A 19227-nucleotide genomic window follows, 5' to 3' on the forward strand; every position below is an offset into this window, starting at 1 on the left:
AGAGCATTCCACAAATGGGGAGGCACCACAGAATAAACCCTGTTCTCGTGTTGCCACCCTCCAGACCTGTCATGGAGGAGGCACACGAAGAAGGGCCTCAGAGGATGATCTCCACCCATATTCCAATGTGTTTCTTGCAGGTTCGTCTCAAAATCAACACCTGAAATTTATGACAATAGTGTGAGGAGCGAGGAGAGGAGGATGGCACAGTCTGAATGGACAAGTGAGTATTGTGTTTTATTTCACTGGAGTCGTGCAATCCATAGGTCTCTGGTATGGCGGGGAGCATCAAGGCCATGGGCTGAATGTGGCCCCTGTGCCACTCAGCCTGGCTCTCGGGGCTGTTTCCAGGCCACGTCCCTCTCCCCAGGCCACGTCCCCTTGCTGTCCTCTGCAAGTGCTTTTGCCTGGCTTGAATACATCCTCTTGAATAATGAAAATGTTTACCCTTCCCTTTTGAATTCCCACATCTACTGAATTATTATTTTTTTCATTCCAGCAGGCATTTCAACTGAAGTCTGATTTTATGGTTTTGGTCTATTTTTAAAAAACCTTTTCTGTACACTACTTAGAGACTTTGTAGTTAAGCGGTATATAAAATGTTTAAATAAAAAGAAATAGAGGGTGGAAAGGTGTGTGTGTGTGTAGAATCCTCTACCTTTTGTGTAGCTGATATGTAGCATCCTGTACAAATGTAAAAGTCATGTCCGTTGTTTCACTCACTTCTTGCTTCTGGCTCCACCCACCACTGGCCTGCAGATCCTCCAGAAGGTTGTTCTTTCAGGACTAGTATATATTCTATATCCTGTCCCAGTCATGGCATTTCGGGCAACCCTGTCGGGTAGCTGAGGCTGAGCAACAGTGACTGCCTGCAGCACCACTTAGTGAGAGGGGATTTGAATTCCAAGGACAACATTGCCTGCTGTGGTGGTGGTTTTCAGACTGACTGCTTCCTAGGATCCTGTTTGGATCAACAGTGATCTTTGGGCTTTAATCTCTTCTTGGTGACAGACAAGGTGGTTGCGAGGCAGACACAAGGCTGCCTGGGCTGGATGGAGGCCAGGACCATGGACAGTAACAGACGATACATTCAGGAGCCATAGATTCAGGACCATGGACAGCAACTCTGTTGTTGAGTGCAGAGGGATAAGTTGCTTCAGCACTGGCTTAGTGCAAGGGCCAGAGTCTAGCTTGGAGGAACAAGGCTGAAGGCCCGCGTTCTGGGTGCTTACAGCATGCCCACACCCGTCCAAGGACCAGTGTAGTTAATGTCTAGTTATGTCCCCAAATGCGCTTTACAATCAGAAGGTGAGGTGGTGCTTGCCAGAAACCACCACCCTGGGTAACCTTGGAGGTATGAATGCATTTCAAGGGGTCCTGATGAGATCTCCTTCCTTTTCTGTTGTCGCATTGGCCACTGGATGGCAGCATCAAACAAAGAACGGGATAATAAAGCCAAGAACCAGAACAGAACTCTGACTGGGGAGGGCGGGGAGAGCTTCCTTCGCCCCTAGATATTAAAGGCTTCCCCTCCTCTCCCCCATAATTCGAAGCACTGCTCTCCTGCTTGCTGCACTTAGGGACACAAAATCCTTTTCTCTCCTCCTGAGCCGGTAGTAAGCCTCAGTGGGAGGAACACATCAGCAGGAGAGAAACCAAGAGTAGGAAGAGCACTTTAAATCACTCTCCACGGGGCATATCTAGTCATAGTCATAATCTGGTTCATTTGTCAATCTGCACTTTGTGCAAGTACATTGTGTGCTGAAAGCTGTTCATGGAAAGCAGACCATTAAAAATAATTCATAGCACAATAGCTTTAAAACATAATAACGCTGCAATTTATTTAGCAAAATTTATAGAGATTTTTATTTTTTGACTTAACTGTTCTATAAACAGTTTACATGACCTTGACCATTAGCAGTTCATTTTAAAGCAAGAGTGTTGAAGACTATCTCCTCTCCCTGCAAATGAGGCTGAGATTCCCCAACTCGTCCCCCCTCTCCCAGCCAACCCACCACGCCCATTCCAAGACACGTCAAAAGACACAAGCATCTTTTATCTTGGAGACAAGAGCCTGCCCCATCTTGCTGATCATTTGAGCCTAGGGCACCGGTGTGTGCCAAACGTATGCTCTACAGTTCCCCCTGTCTCCTCCTATGAAGTCCTTCTGAAAATGGAAAAAGCAAATCACAGCGGGCTCCCCCGCCTTGTCCTCCCCAGCGGAAGTGAAGCAGATGGCGAGGCAAGCAGCTTCCGGGCAGCTTGGCCTTCCGCCCCAGTATCGTCTTGGTGAATGGACATCGGAGAGCGAGGGTGAGAGCATCAAGGATGCCTTCTGGAGCACCAGCAGCAAGGAGAGACTCCAGTTCCACCAGTGGAACACCGAGGAGGGGAGGCCGCGGGCTGACAGCGGAATCGGGGACTACTGTTTGCCCTGTGACCGCAGCGAAGAAAATGCCCCGGAAGTTGCGTTGAAAAGATTTGTGGTACCCGAGAGCCAAAGGACTGACGGTAGGGCTGAGCAAAAAGGCTCCTTCCCTGCAGTTAACCATCCCGTTCAGAGCTACTGATTTGGAGCAGGTGGGGTGGGATATTTCAGCAATTTTTCAGAGGCTTATGTGCACGTCAAAATTATTCCAGATGTTTTGTAGAGATGCTTTTGGTGACCCCTGTTTTTTAAACCAAATATTAGCTCTGATGCTTACAGTGCTATTTTGGGGTGAAGGAGAGGAAGGGAAATGACAGCTGACACCCCCCTCTCTCTCACCCACCCAAATAGCAGAGCTAACGAACACTTTTTGAAGAATTCTGGGGGCCTCTTCCCCACAACTGCCTTTACTTTCTATGAGTCCCCCCCGGATTTCCCCCCACCTAATTTCAAGCAAATGGCCTTGCTTTTGTCTAAACCTTTGATAGAACTTAAAACTGGATGTCCTAGATTTATATTTGTTACACTTATAAACCTGTCTGCTTCTTCCAGAGACTGCAAGCATCTTGCCTGTGGTTTTCAATCCAGGCAGCTTTTAAGTGGCAGGACCTAGTTAGCTTCAGCGACAGAACTCCTTCAGGAGTGTTCTCTGGGCAACGTGTGTGCTAATTGTACTACGCTGAAGTTTATTGAAGCGCCTTTTTATGCTGCTGCTTCTCCAGCTGCCGGCAGGCAGTGCAGTTGCTTTACACAGCGGCTCCTAGCCACTCCCTGGCCACTTTCTCCCCCCAGCCATGTATAATCTTATGCACCTCTTATCACGTCCCCCTTCGTTTTCCTTTCTTTCCTAAAACTAAAATGCCCTAAATGTTGTAACCTTTCAAAACTTCAAAATACATGAATTATTAGGCACCCTTACAAAGCAAATGATTTACTGGCGGGGTTTTTTTACCCGCCCTGTAAAGACTGATGTTCTTGTCTTTATGGAATAGACATTTAATTGCCATTATCTTCATGGGGCCCCGACAGCTCCTATTGCTGTTAGCTGATTTATTCACTTTTATATTCTGTTTTTTTTTTATAGAAATTTTTATTGATTTTAAACAGTATAGAAAACAGAATAGACAACAGAACAGAAAAAGAAAAAGAAAAACATACAAACAAACATACATGACTTCCCCAAACCTTCCCATCACTGCACCCTTGTTTTTTAAATTAGCTTTAAACAATCCTTCTTTCAATTTTAAAACAACAACTTTCTTTAAATTTTCTTAAATTTAGATTTTAACAGCTATAAATTCTCTAATTTCATAGCCCTTGGCATCTTCTCATTCCAAAATTTTACAAAAATTCTTAAGATACACTTTAAATTTTTTCCAGTCCTCTTCCACCGTCTCTCTCCTCTGGTCACGGATTCTGCCGGTCATCTCTGCTAATCCCATATATTCAATCACCTTGATCTGCCATTCTTCCAGAGTAGGTAGCTCTTGAGTCTTCCAATACTTTGCTAGAAGAATTCTTGCTGCCGTGGTTGCATACATGAAAAAAGTTCTATCCCTCCTTGGAATCGTTTGATCGACCATGCCCAGGAGAAAGGCCTCCGGCTTCTTTGCAAATGTCCACTTTAGGACCTTCTTAATTTCGTTATAGATCATTTCCCAGTAGGCCTTAATTCTTGGACAGGTCCACCAAAGATGATAGAAGGTTCCTTCACATTCATTACACTTCCAGCACTTGTTATTGGGCAGATGATATATCTTTGCAAGCTTGACTGGGGTCATGTACCACCTATAGATCATTTTCATTATGTTCTCTTTTAAGGCACTACATGCCGTAAATTTGATGTCTGTGGTCCATAACTGTTCCCAGTCTGCAAACATAATATCATGTCCGATATCCTGTGCCCACTTAATCATTGCTGACTTTACTGTTTCATCCTGAGTGTTCCATTTCAGCAACAAATTATACATTTTAGACAAATTCTTAGTATTGGATTCCAATAACTCTGTTTCTAGCTTTGACCTCTCCTTCTGAAATCCTAGTCTCCTGTCTTGCTTAAATGTCTCATTAATCTGATGGTAATGTAACCAGTCTCGAACTTTAGATTTTAGTTTCTCAAAGCTCTGTAATTTAGGCTTTTCACCATCGTATTCTATAATTTCATAATATTTTGGCCAATCTGATTCCATTTTTAAGTTTTTTTACCGCTTTGGCTTCCATGGGTGACAGCCACCTGGGGGTTTTATTTTCCAACAAATCCTTATACCGAGTCCATACATTATATAATGCTTTTCTGACAATGTGGTTTTTAAAGCCTCTATGAACCTTTACCTTGTCATACCACAAGTATGCATGCCAGCCGAAGTTATTATCATATCCCTCCAAATCCAAGACATCTGTATTCTCAAGAAGTAGCCATTGTTTCAGCCAGCAAAATGCTGCTGCCTCATAGTAAAGTCTTAAGTCCGGCAGAGCAAAGCCCCCTCTATCCTTTGAGTCAGTTAAAATCTTAAATTTTATTCTGGGTTTTTTGCCCTGCCAGACAAATTTAGATATATCTTTCTGCCACTTCTTGAAACAGTCTATCTTGTCCAAAATTTGTAGTGTCTGGAACAAAAACAACACTCTCGGCAATACGTTCATCTTAATAACAGCAATTCGGCCTAACAAGGAGAGTCTTAGTCTAGACCAAATGTCAAGATCTTTCTTCACTTCCAACCAACATTTCTCATAATTGTCCTTAAACAGATTCATATTCTTAGATGTTAAATTCACCCCCAGATATTTCACTTTTTTTGTTATTTCCAAACCCGTTTCCCTTTGGAAGCTATCTTTTTCCTCCATTGTTAGATTTTTTCCCAACACCTTATTCACTTTTATATTCTGTAAGCTGGCCAAGCCATTCCAGGGACGCCATTAATTCTTTGCATGCTAATTTCCCCCCACTCTCCGTTTTTTATTTTCTTGCGTTTCACGGTGGAGTTATAATTTATTTTTAGGCAGAGGCATCCAGTTCCCAGCAAATGAGGTGCTAACGGAGTGTGGCCTGGCCTCTCGAAAGAGTGCTTCGCTTTCTGTCACCGCCGAGGACCTTTGTCGGGTAGGCACTTTAACCCTGTGCGATGTCTGGTCCCCCCCCCCCATCCCAAATCAAAGATCTGTATTGCTATTTAATAAATTGATTAGCTGCCATATGATGAAGCCTGTAGGCCAGGAGCAGTTGCACGTTAAGCTGAAGAAGCATCCTGTGATTGGTCTTGGCTCAGTAGAAGAGCATCTGCTTGGCATGCAGAAGGTCCCATGTTGAATCCCCAGTGGGCCTCTCCAGGCAGGGCTAGGGATGTCCTGAATCCCCAGAGAGCTGCTGCCAGTCAGCATAGAGAACACTGATCCAGATCGAGCAATGGGAGGGCTGGGGATGAGTTCCCAGAGAGCAGCTGCCAGTCAGGGTAGGCCAGAGATGGGGAACCTGCAGCCTCCAAAGTTGTTGGATTGCACCTCCCATAACCCCTGAACATGCTAGTGCAGGGGCTGATGGGAGTTGTAGTCCAGCAGTGTCCAGAGGGCACTGCCTTAACTACTCTTGCTGCTCTGGTTTGAAAACATGCAGTGGATAATGGTAATCCTGGCGGAAAGTCGGGTTGGAGAGTCCCAGTACCCTGGGAGTTGCAAGAATGCTGTACAGTGGTACCTTGGATTAAGAACTTAATTCGTTCCGGAGGTCCGTTCTTAGCCTGAAACTGTTCTTAATCTGAGGTACCACTAATGGGGCCTCCCGCTGTCGCTGCTGCGCGATTTCTGTTCTCATCCTGAAGCAAAGTTCTTAACCAGAGGTACTATTTCTGGGTTAGCAGACCTGAAACGTCTGTAACCTGAAGCATCTGTAACCCGAGGTACCTAGGCATACCTAGGCAGACAGAGTGGTGGGTTTTGGAGGGTCCGGATGTCCCCCTATTCTTGGGGTGGGTGGGACTTCCTCCTGGAAAGCCTGCCATTGGCCAGGCCACTGGAGAGGCCTCCTAACAGCAGAAGTTGTTCTGCAGAGGCCAGGCAAGGGAGACTGGGTCATGCTGGCTTTTGATCACCGTCCCTACCTGAAAGTTAGGATTGAACAGTGGCAAAGAGAGGTTGGTAATGGAAGCGCTCCCCCTGCTTCTCCGCCCAGACAGTTACTTTGAAGGGTTCCCCTGACCCCTCTTAGGAATTTCCCTCAAGCTCTCCTTGTTACGTCCTGGCGGGAAGCCAGCTTCAGTCCTCTCGGCTATCTGTCTGCATTAACAATTTGTCAGATAAAAGCTTGAAGTGCTTGGGCTGTGGGAACGGAAGTTTGGGGGAGCTGTACATGTAGTTGTACATCAGTGGTGGGGAAACGTTTTAGGTCTGAGGGCCACATTCTCTTGGGGGCAACCTTCCAGGGGCCGCATCCCAGTGGCGGGTGGGTCCAAACACTGAGGGAATGCAGATGTCTGTGTTTTGCAGGGCTTTTAATCTAATCCTGAAATCTAATACAATAAAAGGCAGTATGAAAGGTGGATGTCATTGCCATTCCAAGAGGGAGGTGTTCCTAGTGAGTTCCAGCAATTCTTTTTCTAGAAAAATAGCACTGATGATGATGATGATAATAATAATAATAAAATGTTGTAAATACAAATAGCTGTATCTCTTTATCAGTGGGACTATAGGAAGCTGCCTTACGCAGAGTCAGATCATTGGCCCATTTAGCTGATTGGCAGCGGTGGCTCTCTTGGGTTTCAGACGCTGGGATTCGAACCTGGTGCCTTCCATGTGCACAGCAGATTCTATAACCACTGAACCACAGCCCCTTTCCCAGATGGTAGGTTTCTAATCTTCACCTTTTTTTATGGGCAGTTGGAGGAACTGGGCCCCTCCCTGTCTCCCTCCCTTGATGTATCAGAAGAGTTCTTCACTCCTGACGCAGAGTTCTTCTACTGCTCCTCAGTTCCTCCTGAGAACGCAGAACCGGAGGTAAGAGGAAGGGAGGCATCGTGTGGGAACGTCTGCCTGCAGAGCCCTGGGCTTCCTGGTTACAAAACCCTGGAGCTGAAGGGTTGTTGCTAGTGGTGGCCTTGTTGCCCAGTGCTCCTCAAGCCTTCTGATGGGGGTGGGTTGGCAGTTCCCGCACCTGAAAAGGTCCATCTACTCCTGCCTCCTCATGGCAGCCAACCATATCAGGTTTGGTTGCGCACTGCCATCAAAGTCAAGAGGGGGGCATTGTGGTGTCAATGAACACAAGAGCCCTGTGGGGGTAGATCAGGCCAAGGCCCTAACTAGCCCAGCACCCTGTTCTCACAGTGGCCAAACAGATGCCCTCATGGGAAATGCACAAGCTGAGCCTGAGAGCTAGAGCACTTGGCCCACCAGCCATTCCCAGAAACTGACATTCAGAGGCATATTGCCTCTGACAGAGGAGGTGGAGCAAAGCCCTTGTGGATGTGTCTGATTCTCTTTTAAAGCCTTCCAACTTGTGGGAAGCCTTCCATAGTTAAACCATGCACTGTGTGACAAAGTCCTTTGCTTTGTCCTTGATTCTCCCAGCATGTCATCTTAACTGAATGTCCCCAAAGTTTTAGTATTACAAGAGTGGGGAAGAGAAAGATATCCTTACCAACTTTCCCTGCACTGTGCATCACCCTTTACTAAACACCAGGGAGAACTTTCTGACAGCAAGAGCCATTCGACAGCGGAACGGACTCCCTCTTTAGGTTGTGGACTCTCCTTCCTTGGAGGCTTTTAAGCAGAGGTTAAATGGCCTTCTTGTCATGGATGCTTTAGTTGAGATTCCTGCATTGCAGGGGGTTGGAGCAGATGGCCTCTGGGGTCCTATCCAACTCTAGGGTTCTATGATGTGTCTCAGTTGTTTAAGACAGAGCTGGAGAGTCTGTGGCCTTTCTGGCACTGTTGGGCTCTCCAACTCCCGCCAGCTCTAGCCAGCCTGGCCAGAAGATCAGGGAAGGGGATGGGAGCTTCAGACCTGCTCTTAAGAACCATCCTGCTGGATCAGCCAAAGGGAGCCAAATGTCCTGTTTTACAGTGGCCCAGGAGCAGAATTGGCACTCCCCACTTGTGTTGGGACGCTGTGGGTTAAACCACAGAGCCTAGGTCTTGCCAATCAGCAGGTCGGTGGTTCGAATCCCCGCGACGGGGTGAGCTCCCGTTGCTTGGTCCCTGCTCCTGCCAACCTAGCAGTTCGAAAGCATGTCAAAGTGCAAGTAGATAAATAGGTACCACTCCGGCGGGAAGGTAAACAGTGTTTCCGTGTGCTGCTCTGGTTTGCCAGAAGCGGCTCAGTCATGCTGGCCACATGATCCGGAAGCTGTACGCCGGCTCCCTCGGCCAATAAAACGAGATGAGCGCCGCAACCCCAGAGTCAGTCATGACTGGACCAAATGGTCAGGGGTCCCTTTACCTTTACCTTTACTTGTGATTCCCAGAAGCTGTTGAAATTCAGAGGCATTTACTGCCTCTGACAGTGGAGGCAGAACAGAGACATTGTTGGTAGTAGCCATTTAGAATCCTTTCCACTGAGGAAGAAATTAATCTAACATGAAAAGGTACAGAAATGAGCAATTAAAACAATTAGTCGTTTCCAGCATCAGAAGAGACCTGTGAGCTGGATTAGGCCAAAGGGGGAACCACCTGGTCCAGCTTCCTGCTCTCGCAGTGGCAAGCAGGATCTGTGCTCAACTGCAACACTCTTTCCATTGATGTTCGGAGGCAGACTCTCTCTGACACCTTTCCTAGTGTTCCACTCTGGATCTCCCAAGTGGTTTTTGTTGGGCCAGCTCCTTTATTCCCAGACGTTCAGAGACTTGGCTCTCTGTTTCCAAGCTTCCCCTCTAGAAACCACATCTTTCCTTGTTGTTGTTCTCTTCAGAACTCAACTGCTGTTGAAGAAGAAGACCTGGACATCACCCAAGATATTTGCAGTCAGGAAGACGACTTGGAGACATTCCAAGAAATCTGTGGGAGGAAAGAATGCCCCACAGACGCAGAGCAACGCAAGTTGATTTTTATTACTTTTTTTTTACAAGTTTGTAGTGTGTCTTTGCCATCTGTCAGCATGGCTGTCTTTTTCTTCTCAAAACAGGGATGGGGAACCTTTTTGATCCTTTGCAAGTATTGTTGGGAAGCCATCTCCCCTCAGCCCCCAGATGCAGCACCAACAGTGGTCAGGGGTGGCAGGGTTTGCCATCCAGGGGCACCGATTCCCCACCTCCCCAGATCTCAACTGTCAGAAGGCGAAAGGTCTGCTTAAGATTCCTTGCACGCAGGTTCTTAGAATCATAAGATTGTGCCTGAGTCCAGCATCTCGTTCTCACACTGCCCAGCCGGATACCTCTGGGGAAGCAGGCAAGCCAGACCTGGGCGCAATGGCAATTCTCTGCTCCTGCGGTTTCCAGCAACTGGTGTCCAGAAGCATTGCTGCCTCTGACCGTTGAGGCAGAGCGCAGCCATCATGGCCGGTGGCCATTGATAGCCTCCTCCCTCCTTTGGGAACGAGTACCAGAGTTGGAACTCTGCGCTGCATGTAGAAGTCCTTCCTTTTATCGGTCCTGTTTTATCAGGCAGGATTATGTTTGAGGTGCTTTGATCTCTCTCGCACATACGTACACACTGAGAAGCCGAAGGGAGCGGGGAGCGCTGTCTTCTGTATTCCGCTGGGCTTCTTACCCCTGTAGCGCCACGGTTAGGAAATCTTATTATCTCTATCAACATCCATGACAACCCATCGCTGATTCAGCAACCCTGTGCATTTGACTCACAAGAGCCGGCTGGGGGATTGAATTAGATCCCCCCCCCACATTTTCCACCCTGGAGGGGGGGCGGGTAGCTTCGTACATCTGCTCCAACATTGGGTTGCTATTCACTGAGGATCTGTAAATATTTCAGCACCCCCAGGAGCTCGGGATGTGTTTATTAAAAGGAGCGGAGAGGAAAAGAAAGATCTCTTTAAAAACACATTTATCTTTGCCAACTGCTGAAAGACACGATTTCCTTTTCAGTAGCTTATGTCGTTCTCTCTCCCCCCCCACTAGCACCCTTCCCCCCCCTTGCAACCCCCGCACCGCCCCCAATCGAGCACATTTTGTTATTTGTGTTTAGGAGGAAAACTATTTCCCCACTGCGGCGCAGAGGCGAAACATCTCCATAGCAAGGCGCCAGGGGAGGATTTGTTTACACCTGCAGCCAGGTAGGAAGCGTCCGTCTGCCGGGCTGCCACTTCAGACGTAAATTAGGTTGTGTGCTTTTTTGTTATTAATCCCACCAGCTCGGTGCCCCAAGCGAGTTGCCAGGTGTGCATGTTATGTAAATGGAGATCTCTGTGCACTCCCTAGCAAGCGAAAACATTTGCAATCATCTTTATAAGCCCCCGACAAAACTTAGCTTTTTACGCTGTTGTTGCCACTTCTCGGGTTTTGCCTAATGAAGGAGTTGCAATTAGAAGGGGGGCGGGTGGAGGGGGAGAAAGCTGAGCATAGTAATTAACGCATGCCTCCACTGAAACAGCATAAGCTTAAAGAAGCTGAAGCCTGGATCCAGTGGACCGTGGGTTTGTTTTTCCAAGTTTTTATTTCTAATTTTAGGTGCAGGTGCACTGTGGAAACTACTGGACGTGTTGTGTAATTAAATTCTTAGGCAAATAAATGTTTCCTGCCACCATGAGATCTAGAAGCATGAGGAACTTTACTTTCTTTAATGCCAGTCTGCTCTTACTACATTTTATCCCACTCCCCGGACCGAAACACCATGTCCTTACCTTTTACCCACTTCATATCATAGCCTTGTGGAGTTGGCAGGGACCCCCAAAGGACATCTAGTCCTGCAATTCAGGAATCGCAGCTTGAATATTGCGCAATAATTGCTTTCCGAAGACCTGTCACCTCTTTGCACAAAGTCCACTTAAGTTGAGTTAAGTTTGTCGAGCGTTAGTTCCAATTGGTTTGCTGGAGGCTATACGATGTTGCATTGGAGCTGGTGTTTATCGTGCCCTTCCCAATGCACTTTCTGCTTTTATCACATAAATTCCAGGTGTTCCCCCTCCCCGCCTCCCGGAAGTGGGTTTGTAGCACAAGAGGACCAGATCTACTTTCTTTGTTCAGCCTTAATCTGCTAGCATTTGATTGAACCCTACCTGGAAAATAGCAGTGATCTGGAAGTCTCTCTAATATAATCTCCCTGTAAACTTAGCACAGTCAAATCAGGTTGAACCCTGAGGAAGAAGAGGTTCCATGGAAGCAACTTTGGTTTACTCTGGAAAATTCCTTTGCAATACACACAAACACATATGAAAATCTCCCTTTTATGTCACTCCAAGAGAATCAGTTAACACCAGCCCCCGTATACCTATTTTTCTTCCCCTAGCACTGGAACTACGCAGTTTGTGAGGCCCAGCAAGGCACCAGGAGAGTTCAAAGAGAAAGAAGTGTAAGTGCTTGACGTCGCTGGGTTGTTGTTGTTGTTGTTTTTGGCTTTTCAAAAATATTTATTGGTGCAAATTCATGCCACTCAGAATCTGAGCTTCTGGAAGAAATCACTTGCTCTTGCGTGTCTTGTATCTTTCCTTGAATTTCACTTTGGCCTCTCGCTGGGCTTTATACTTCAGCACAGGGTCCCTAAAGACATCCTTGTTGACAACGGTTTTGTCAAGGGGAACATCAGTGGAATAGCTGATAGGAATCGAGTGGTTGTAATTGTAGACTTTCACAAAGGACTTGGATCTTGGAATGCATGGCAATCTTTTTCTTGCCGTGTGTGTGTGTGTGTGTGTGTGTGTGTGTGCCCATCACTCTCTCTCTCTCTCTCTCTCTCTCTCTCTCTCTCTCTCACACACACACACACACACACACAGACACACACACACACACACACGAATCTGGGTGTGTGCATGTGACACACTATGCGAAAATCACTACGTGGGAAAAACCGTGAAGCCAGCCAATGCCTCTGCATAGCTGAATCCTTATTTCAGACATTGCGATATATCGGTATATCACAATGTTTAGCTAGCTGGTGGCGTATCACAATATTGAAAACCAGATATTTCGCAGCCCTAGGGCAACTTTCCTCCCTGGGAGAGTAACGGTGTGGAGTGAGAAGGGATGGTTTTCACTGGGGTCTGTGGCAGAGGACAAGGATTAGGAGCAGAGGCAGCTGCCTCATACCGAGTTAGGCCCTTGGTCTGTCTAGCTCAGTATTGCCCACACTGACCAGCAGCACCACCCCAATGTTTCTGTCGGGCTTTGGAGGCTCGGCTTCTTCCCCCCCCCCTTAGCCATAGATAAGCAGTACAAAGAGAAAGCAGTCTCTTACCAGTAACAGAAATGTTTAATGAGCGCAGCGAAAGAACAAGCGTCGGTTCTCAGAGTGCATTTCCCTCTAGTCGCTTCCGTCCTCCCGTCTCCTAGCCACCTGATTTCTCAACCACTGAGCCTTTTGCGAAGCCACCTTATCTAACCTCCTAGCCTTGAGACTGAGAAGCTGCACATCTTCCGGTGAGAGAGAGCCTGCTATCTTACTCTCTTCCCTTTCTTCTCCTTGCTGTTCATCTCCCAGTTCTGCCCAGCTATTACCTTCCAAACTGTGACCCTCGGCAAACCATAGTTCCAAATCAACACTACTCCACTGCTCCTGTGGAGTTTCAGGATCCTGCCCATGAGCAGGGTGAGGGGTAGGCTCCCACCATTCCTCATTGGAGTTGTACTCCTCAGCCTGGTCTCTTGACAGTTTCAGACAGGAGACCTGACTGAGGACACCTGGGATTGAACCTGGGACCTTGGGTGTGCGGAGCAGATCCTCTACTATAGAACTACAGCTTATGCTGAGTCAGTTCTTTAGTCCATCCAGCCCAGTACTGTCTGCACTGACTGGCAGCAGCTCTCCAGGGTTTCAGACTAGGGATGTTCCCAGCCCTGCCCAGAGACACCGGGGATTGAAATTGGGACCTTCTCCTTGCAAAGCAGGTTCTCTGCCTCTGGCTCAGTAGAAAGCAGCTTGTGGTTGTTCCTAAGACAATTCTTGGAAAGGCTGCACCAACTCCCCAGAGTTGGCATCTGATGACCTATTCATTCCTAGCATGGTTGTGGTAAATCATCTACCTCTTGCCTCTGCCTTGTTTAGGTCACTCATCGATATTCAGGACTTGTCCAGCATCATCTGCGAGGAGACATTGAAGGCAACGCCATACGCAACTCCCAGAAACAGTCACTCGCCCATGGATGCCAGCACTCCGCTTAGCCCAGGTAACAGGTGAGGGATGGAGGAGGCGGGCCTTGGCTGTCAATCTCAGGCACTAATCCCAGTCCCTGCACTTATTGAGAGGACTGCCATTGTGCTGCAAGAAACAGAATTCACTAATCAAGAGCTTCTGCGAGCCTTGAAGCACAGGGCCTATACAAGAGGCTGCCTGGTGCATCTCTGCATGAGCTGTTCATATATATTAAGCAGTATAGAGATGGTCATAAAAATGGATTGGCTGCTCTGGACAATCTGTCTCTGCAGGCTACTTTGCAGCATGTCAGGAACATGCTCAGTTGCTTCTGCTGCTGAGACGCAGTGGAATTACTCACTCTTGCAGTAATGGAGGGGGGAGGCTGCCTGTTGTTTTCCTGCATGTTTCCTACTGTTTCAGGTAAGGAGATGTAGCTGGAATATAGACTCAAGCAGGAACAGGAACTGGATTTCGCTGAATGCAACTAGACCTTGCTGTTGCATGCTTTAAAAGCTAAACCTTTAGTGTGGGTGGGTGTGTTAAAGAGGGGAATGGATATTTTATTCAGGTGGGTGCCTTAGCCATCTGGAGTTCGGGAAGCCCTGATCCTGGGGTTCAGCAGTGCTCTTAAATCACTTAGATTAGGGGTAAGTAGACTGCAGCCCTCTTGATATTTTTTGTACCACACCTCGTATCATCCCTGGCCTTTGGCTGTGCTGACTGGGGTTTCATTTGGGATTTAGCTTGATAATATGGCTTTAGAGGTTTCATTCCACATTGTCCCCCTGGTTTTTTTTCATCATCCTGGGGTCAAAATTCTGCTGTCGGGAACACATTAGAAATGTTCCCATAGGAGACAATGGAAACTGCTAAATTGTTATGCTAACGTTCGCCTGACTGACCATTTCCTCAGAAGAAATTGTGTTTGGATAGCAGGACTTTTGTGTATATGTGCCTAGAAAAACCTCTGAGTTGTCTATGGCTGGAACATAAGCAAGTGTACAGAAGTGCCCAGTTTTTGCCTCTGGCCATACCCACCTCTGGCATTTGGCCCCTGAAAGGTTGACCACGGGGGAATGTGGCCCTTGCGCTGAAGAAGGTGGCCTTTTGTGACTTTTTGTTGTGAGGCAAAAAAAGGGGGAGGTGTTCTTACAGGGCTCCCCCTCTCACTATGTTTTGCCACGTCTTTTCAGCACAAGCACCGCCCAGGTTTTCCTCCACCATCACGAAGTACAAGGACTACTGCGTGACAATAGACACGACAGGCTGGGGGAGCCAGGAGGCTTCCCTGTTGGGATTCAGCACCTTTGCCATGGCCTGTGCCCAAGGGAAGATCGTAGAGTTGCCCCCCACCCTCCAGCAGCCATCAGAGGCAGACTCCAAAACGGTGAGTTGAATTGTGGCCAGACCCGCAGGGCATGCGGGCTTCCCTCCTCCCCAACACATAAGAAGAACAAGTTGCAAGAGAGAAGTTGTTTGCAACCACAGCTCAGTTTTTGAACGTGTGCTTCAGGGCTATGTCACTCAGCGGTGGAGCATGATGTGCTCTGCATGCACAGGGTCCCAAGTTCAGTCCTAGGCATCTCTGGGGGGCTGGGAATCATCCTCTCCCCTGAAACCCTGGATAGCCACGGCTGCCTGTCAGTGTAGGCAGCACTGAGCTAGGTCAGCTGGTGGTCTAGATCTGCACAAAGTGCAGTCAACAATGAATGCAGTCAACATAATGATATAACTGTGCATGCCAGGCAGAAAAGTGTTTCTCCCTTATAACACTAGAACTTGTGGAGCCCCAATGAATGAGCTGAACGTTGGAAGATTCAGGACAGAGGAAAGAAAATCCTTCTTCATGCAGCCCGTAGTTAAACTGTGGAACTCCTTGCCACAGGGATGGCCACCAACTTGGATGGCTTTAAACGAGGATTAGACAAATTCATGGAGGAAGAGAGGGCTCTGGATGGCTACTAGCCTGGATGGCTATGCTATTGCCTCCACGGTTGGAGGTAGCGATGCTTCCGAATACCAGTTGCTGGAAGCCACAGGAGAGCAGAGGGCTCTTGTGCTTTGGTCCTGCTTGCGGATTTCTCATTAAAGGCTTTGGGTTAGCCACTGTGAGAGAAGGGGGCTGGACTAGGTGGACCATTGGCCTGATCCAGCAAGCTGTTCTTATGAGGTTCCCTGAATGAGTATATAGAGAACAAGAAGACCCAAAGTATGAAAATATGCTATGCTATCCTTGGATATACCACACACACACACACACACACACACATATATATATATATATATATATATTTGCTTTCGTAGATTTTCATATATATATATATATATACACACACACACACACACACACACACACACACACACACACACACATATATACACATATGTATCTCAAAATGAGGGGGGGAGAGAAAGAATTAACATCTCTTTGGGGAGAGTTTTGACAGCAAACTCCTTGGAATGTAGCCCATTCCTCCATCAGTGGCTGAAGGAAAGCAGAACAGCTGCTTTCTTGTTGTTGTGTAGTCCTTCACTACAAACATAACCTAATGTTATAGATCATATCCCTTTTTTTGTTTTTCAAAACGCACAAATAATGTACATTTCCTGAGGATGCAAATAGGATATTCCACACAAAGTGCATTCTCCCACTTTTCCCAGTGGCGAAAACAGCAATAACCGCTGCTTCCACAAAACATAATTTTACAGTATCTGGGAACCTGCTGCCTCATGTGACTAATCAGATAAGTCAAAGTTGTTGTTGAGCCAGTCAGGGCTTACACAGAGTTCAGAGTGAAAATCCAGTTTCCCTTCTACCCAGGCAACTGCAGAAAGAATCCAACTACAATAATGCAGTTACCCCATCAGATTCCTTTTTGTGTGTGTGCTGCAGTTTCATCAATGCATGTTGTGTGCTGTCGCTCATCAAGAAATCTAATTGGGCAGGGTGGGGAGACAGTAAACTGAGAACAAGCAAGCTTCTGCACGTTCTTCAGCCACCCTGAAGCCAATCTTAGAAATGCTCCACTTGAACCAAAAAGCAGGTGTGATGTGAAACTATAATTGGAGCATGGGAATGGGAAATCCACTTCCTGCTGGTTGGTGGGGGCCCCTAGTAAACACCCAAACTTGCCAAACCTCGGCACCAGCCTTGCCCTTAAGAGTTTGGTCTTTGTTTTAGCACAGCTTTTCTTAAAATGTCAAGAAAGCCTCCCAAGAAAACCTCAGAAAGTGATGTAATGTGCCCACGTTTGTTAAAGCAACAAGCAGTCGGGGAGACATTATCAGTTCTGTGGTGTCAAACAGCCCTTGCTCTGTTCTCTCAGCGCATTTCCAAGGCAACCTCAGCCAGTCCCCTTGATCTGTGTTGCTGCAGCTCTTCCCCTCCATTATCTCCCCTGCCATTCAATAGAATTCTAAGGAGCTGCCGAGTTCCTCTTGTGCTCCCCCCCCCCACCCGCCCGGTTGTCATTCATCGGCAGGGCTGTTGCTGCTTCTAGACGAAAATTGGAGGTCACCGAACCACAACAGCAGTCGGCAGGTCACTGCCGCCTACTCAGGGACTGGCCAGGCAGCCGGCCGGTGCTTATTAAACTCATTAGGGGCCGCAGATTCATCTTGGCTGGAGTCGCTGTGCAGAATTCCAGACCAAGGGGGCCAGGCTGGAAGGATAAATGACTAGAGGGAGTTTTCCCTTTAATCAACTGCTTCCCTCCCACGGAAAATGGGGGGGGGGAAGAGATTTTTTTTTGCAATTAGGCAAGGGCCAGGCATGTTCCCTCCCCCAAAACACGACCAGCTTTGCTCATCAGTCAGCATGGCATGAGAAGCTTTTGTATCCCCTAGTGACTGAGCGGGGAGGCAGGGAGTAAGGACAAATTATTTTCACTAATCTGGAGAAGGGCCATAACTCATAGGCGGAGTGCGTGCTATGCATGCAGAAGGTCCCGGGTTCAGCCCCACAGCATCTCCAGGTGGGGCTGGGAGAAGCTCCCTGTCTAAATTCCCGGAGAGTCGCTGCCAGTCAGTGTTGGCTTAGCGGGGGAGGTTGAAGGAGCTGGCTATTCCAATCAGCCTTGCAATATGTGGCCCTGCCTCCCCTGGGCAGTGCGGGGGGGGGGGATGTAGGAGGCCCCCTCTTGTCAAGATGCCTCCTGCTTGTCTCCCTGCCCCCATGGGCATTTACCATAAGCAACTGATGATCTTTTTTCATAATTCTCTATAAAGCTATTTTCATAGTACTTTGTTCAGCCAGGAAGTGCAAAAGCTGGTAAGTAACATAAGTTTTTAAGGGAAACGGGTGGCGCTGTGGGTTAAACCACAGAGCCTAGACTTGCCGATCAGAAGGTTGGTGGTTCGAATCTCCGCGATGGGGTAAGCTCCTGTTGCTCGGTCCCTGCTCCTGCCAACCTAGCAGTTTGAAAGCACGTCAAAGTGCAAGTAGATAAATAGGTACTCTTCCAGCGGGAAGGTAAACGGCGTTTCTGTGCGCTGCTCTGGTTCACCAGAAGCGGCTTAGTCATGCTGGCCACATGACCCGGAAGCTGTACGCCGGCTCCCTCGGCCAATTAAGCAAGATGAGCGCCGCAACCCCAGAGTCGGTCATGACTGGACCTAATGGTCAGGGGTCCCTTTACCTTTTTTAACCTAAGTTTACCTGCAAGATCACCTGATGCTTGTAGTCTGCTTCAATCTGCAGAGCAGGCACTGTTCACGGGTGCCACAAAGCACTCATTCCGTATTTGTAAGAAAGTGATCTTTTAGCGTGGCAGCATCCACACTTTGGAACTCCCTGCTTATTGACACAAGGCAGGTGCCTTCCTTGTACCCCTTTCGGCACCTGCTAAAAGCATGTAGAGTCGAAAGGGACCACGAGGATCATCTAGTTCAACCCCCTGCAATGCAGGAATCTTTCGCCCAACATGGGGCTCGAACCCACAACCCTGAGGTTAAGAGTCTCGCAGATAAATTACAGGACAAAAATTGGAAAAGATGGAAAGGATTTGCTGAAATAGTTAACCGAACTAGAATACAAAAAAGGGAGGTGTGAGGAGGTCAATGAAACAAGCTAATGAAAGATAAGTTATGGGAAGATTCGCTGTGTTTTTTTTAATGGATTTTATTTTTCTGGGTTTTTTCTTTTTTCTTTCTTTTTTCCTTATTGTGATGTGTTGTTTTGTTTTTGTTTACTTTTTCTTTGTGTAATCTTTAAAACTTTAATAAATATTTTTTTTTAAAAAAAAAGACGTTAAGAGTCTCGCACTCTTACCAGCTGAGCTATCTTGTTTTTAAATGGATGTTTTTACTGATTTTATTGTTCGTTTCGTAAACTGCTTTGTGTCCTCCCCCACGACAATCAAAGGGTATATAAATTGTTTGCAATAAAGTAAATAGATGAAGCTTCCAGCTGCATATTACTCCAGGAGAGCAGGGTGAGTGGACCAAGTGAATCTGTACACAATTTCTTTAAGCACATATCGATGTTTCTGACCCATCCCAGGGTTAATTCTGATTAAGGAAAAGGGAGCTAGGGCCTTCCTTGTCGATCTTAACACCTTAACAAACACCA

General features: G+C 47.3%; 1 protein-coding gene across 3 annotated transcripts in view; it reads left to right on the forward strand.

Moving 5' to 3' along the window:
* The window catches only part of TEX14 (testis expressed 14, intercellular bridge forming factor), a 50547-nt gene that overhangs the window by 25704 nt on the left and 5616 nt on the right, over positions 1-19227 (forward strand). For all 3 annotated transcript variants that reach the window (XM_081890152.1, XM_081890151.1, XM_081890153.1), the window contains exons 16-24: positions 141-223; positions 2221-2511; positions 5428-5528; positions 7298-7414; positions 9324-9447; positions 10553-10640; positions 11813-11875; positions 13568-13689; positions 14852-15045. In XM_081890152.1, the coding sequence (XP_081746278.1) occupies positions 141-223; positions 2221-2511; positions 5428-5528; positions 7298-7414; positions 9324-9447; positions 10553-10640; positions 11813-11875; positions 13568-13689; positions 14852-15045 (1183 nt within the window). The remainder of the gene's footprint in view (positions 1-140; positions 224-2220; positions 2512-5427; positions 5529-7297; positions 7415-9323; positions 9448-10552; positions 10641-11812; positions 11876-13567; positions 13690-14851; positions 15046-19227) is intronic.

The sequence above is a fragment of the Podarcis melisellensis genome, assembly GCF_964234715.1.
Source record: "Podarcis melisellensis genome assembly, chromosome: 15".
Classification (NCBI taxonomy): domain Eukaryota; kingdom Metazoa; phylum Chordata; class Lepidosauria; order Squamata; family Lacertidae; genus Podarcis; species Podarcis melisellensis.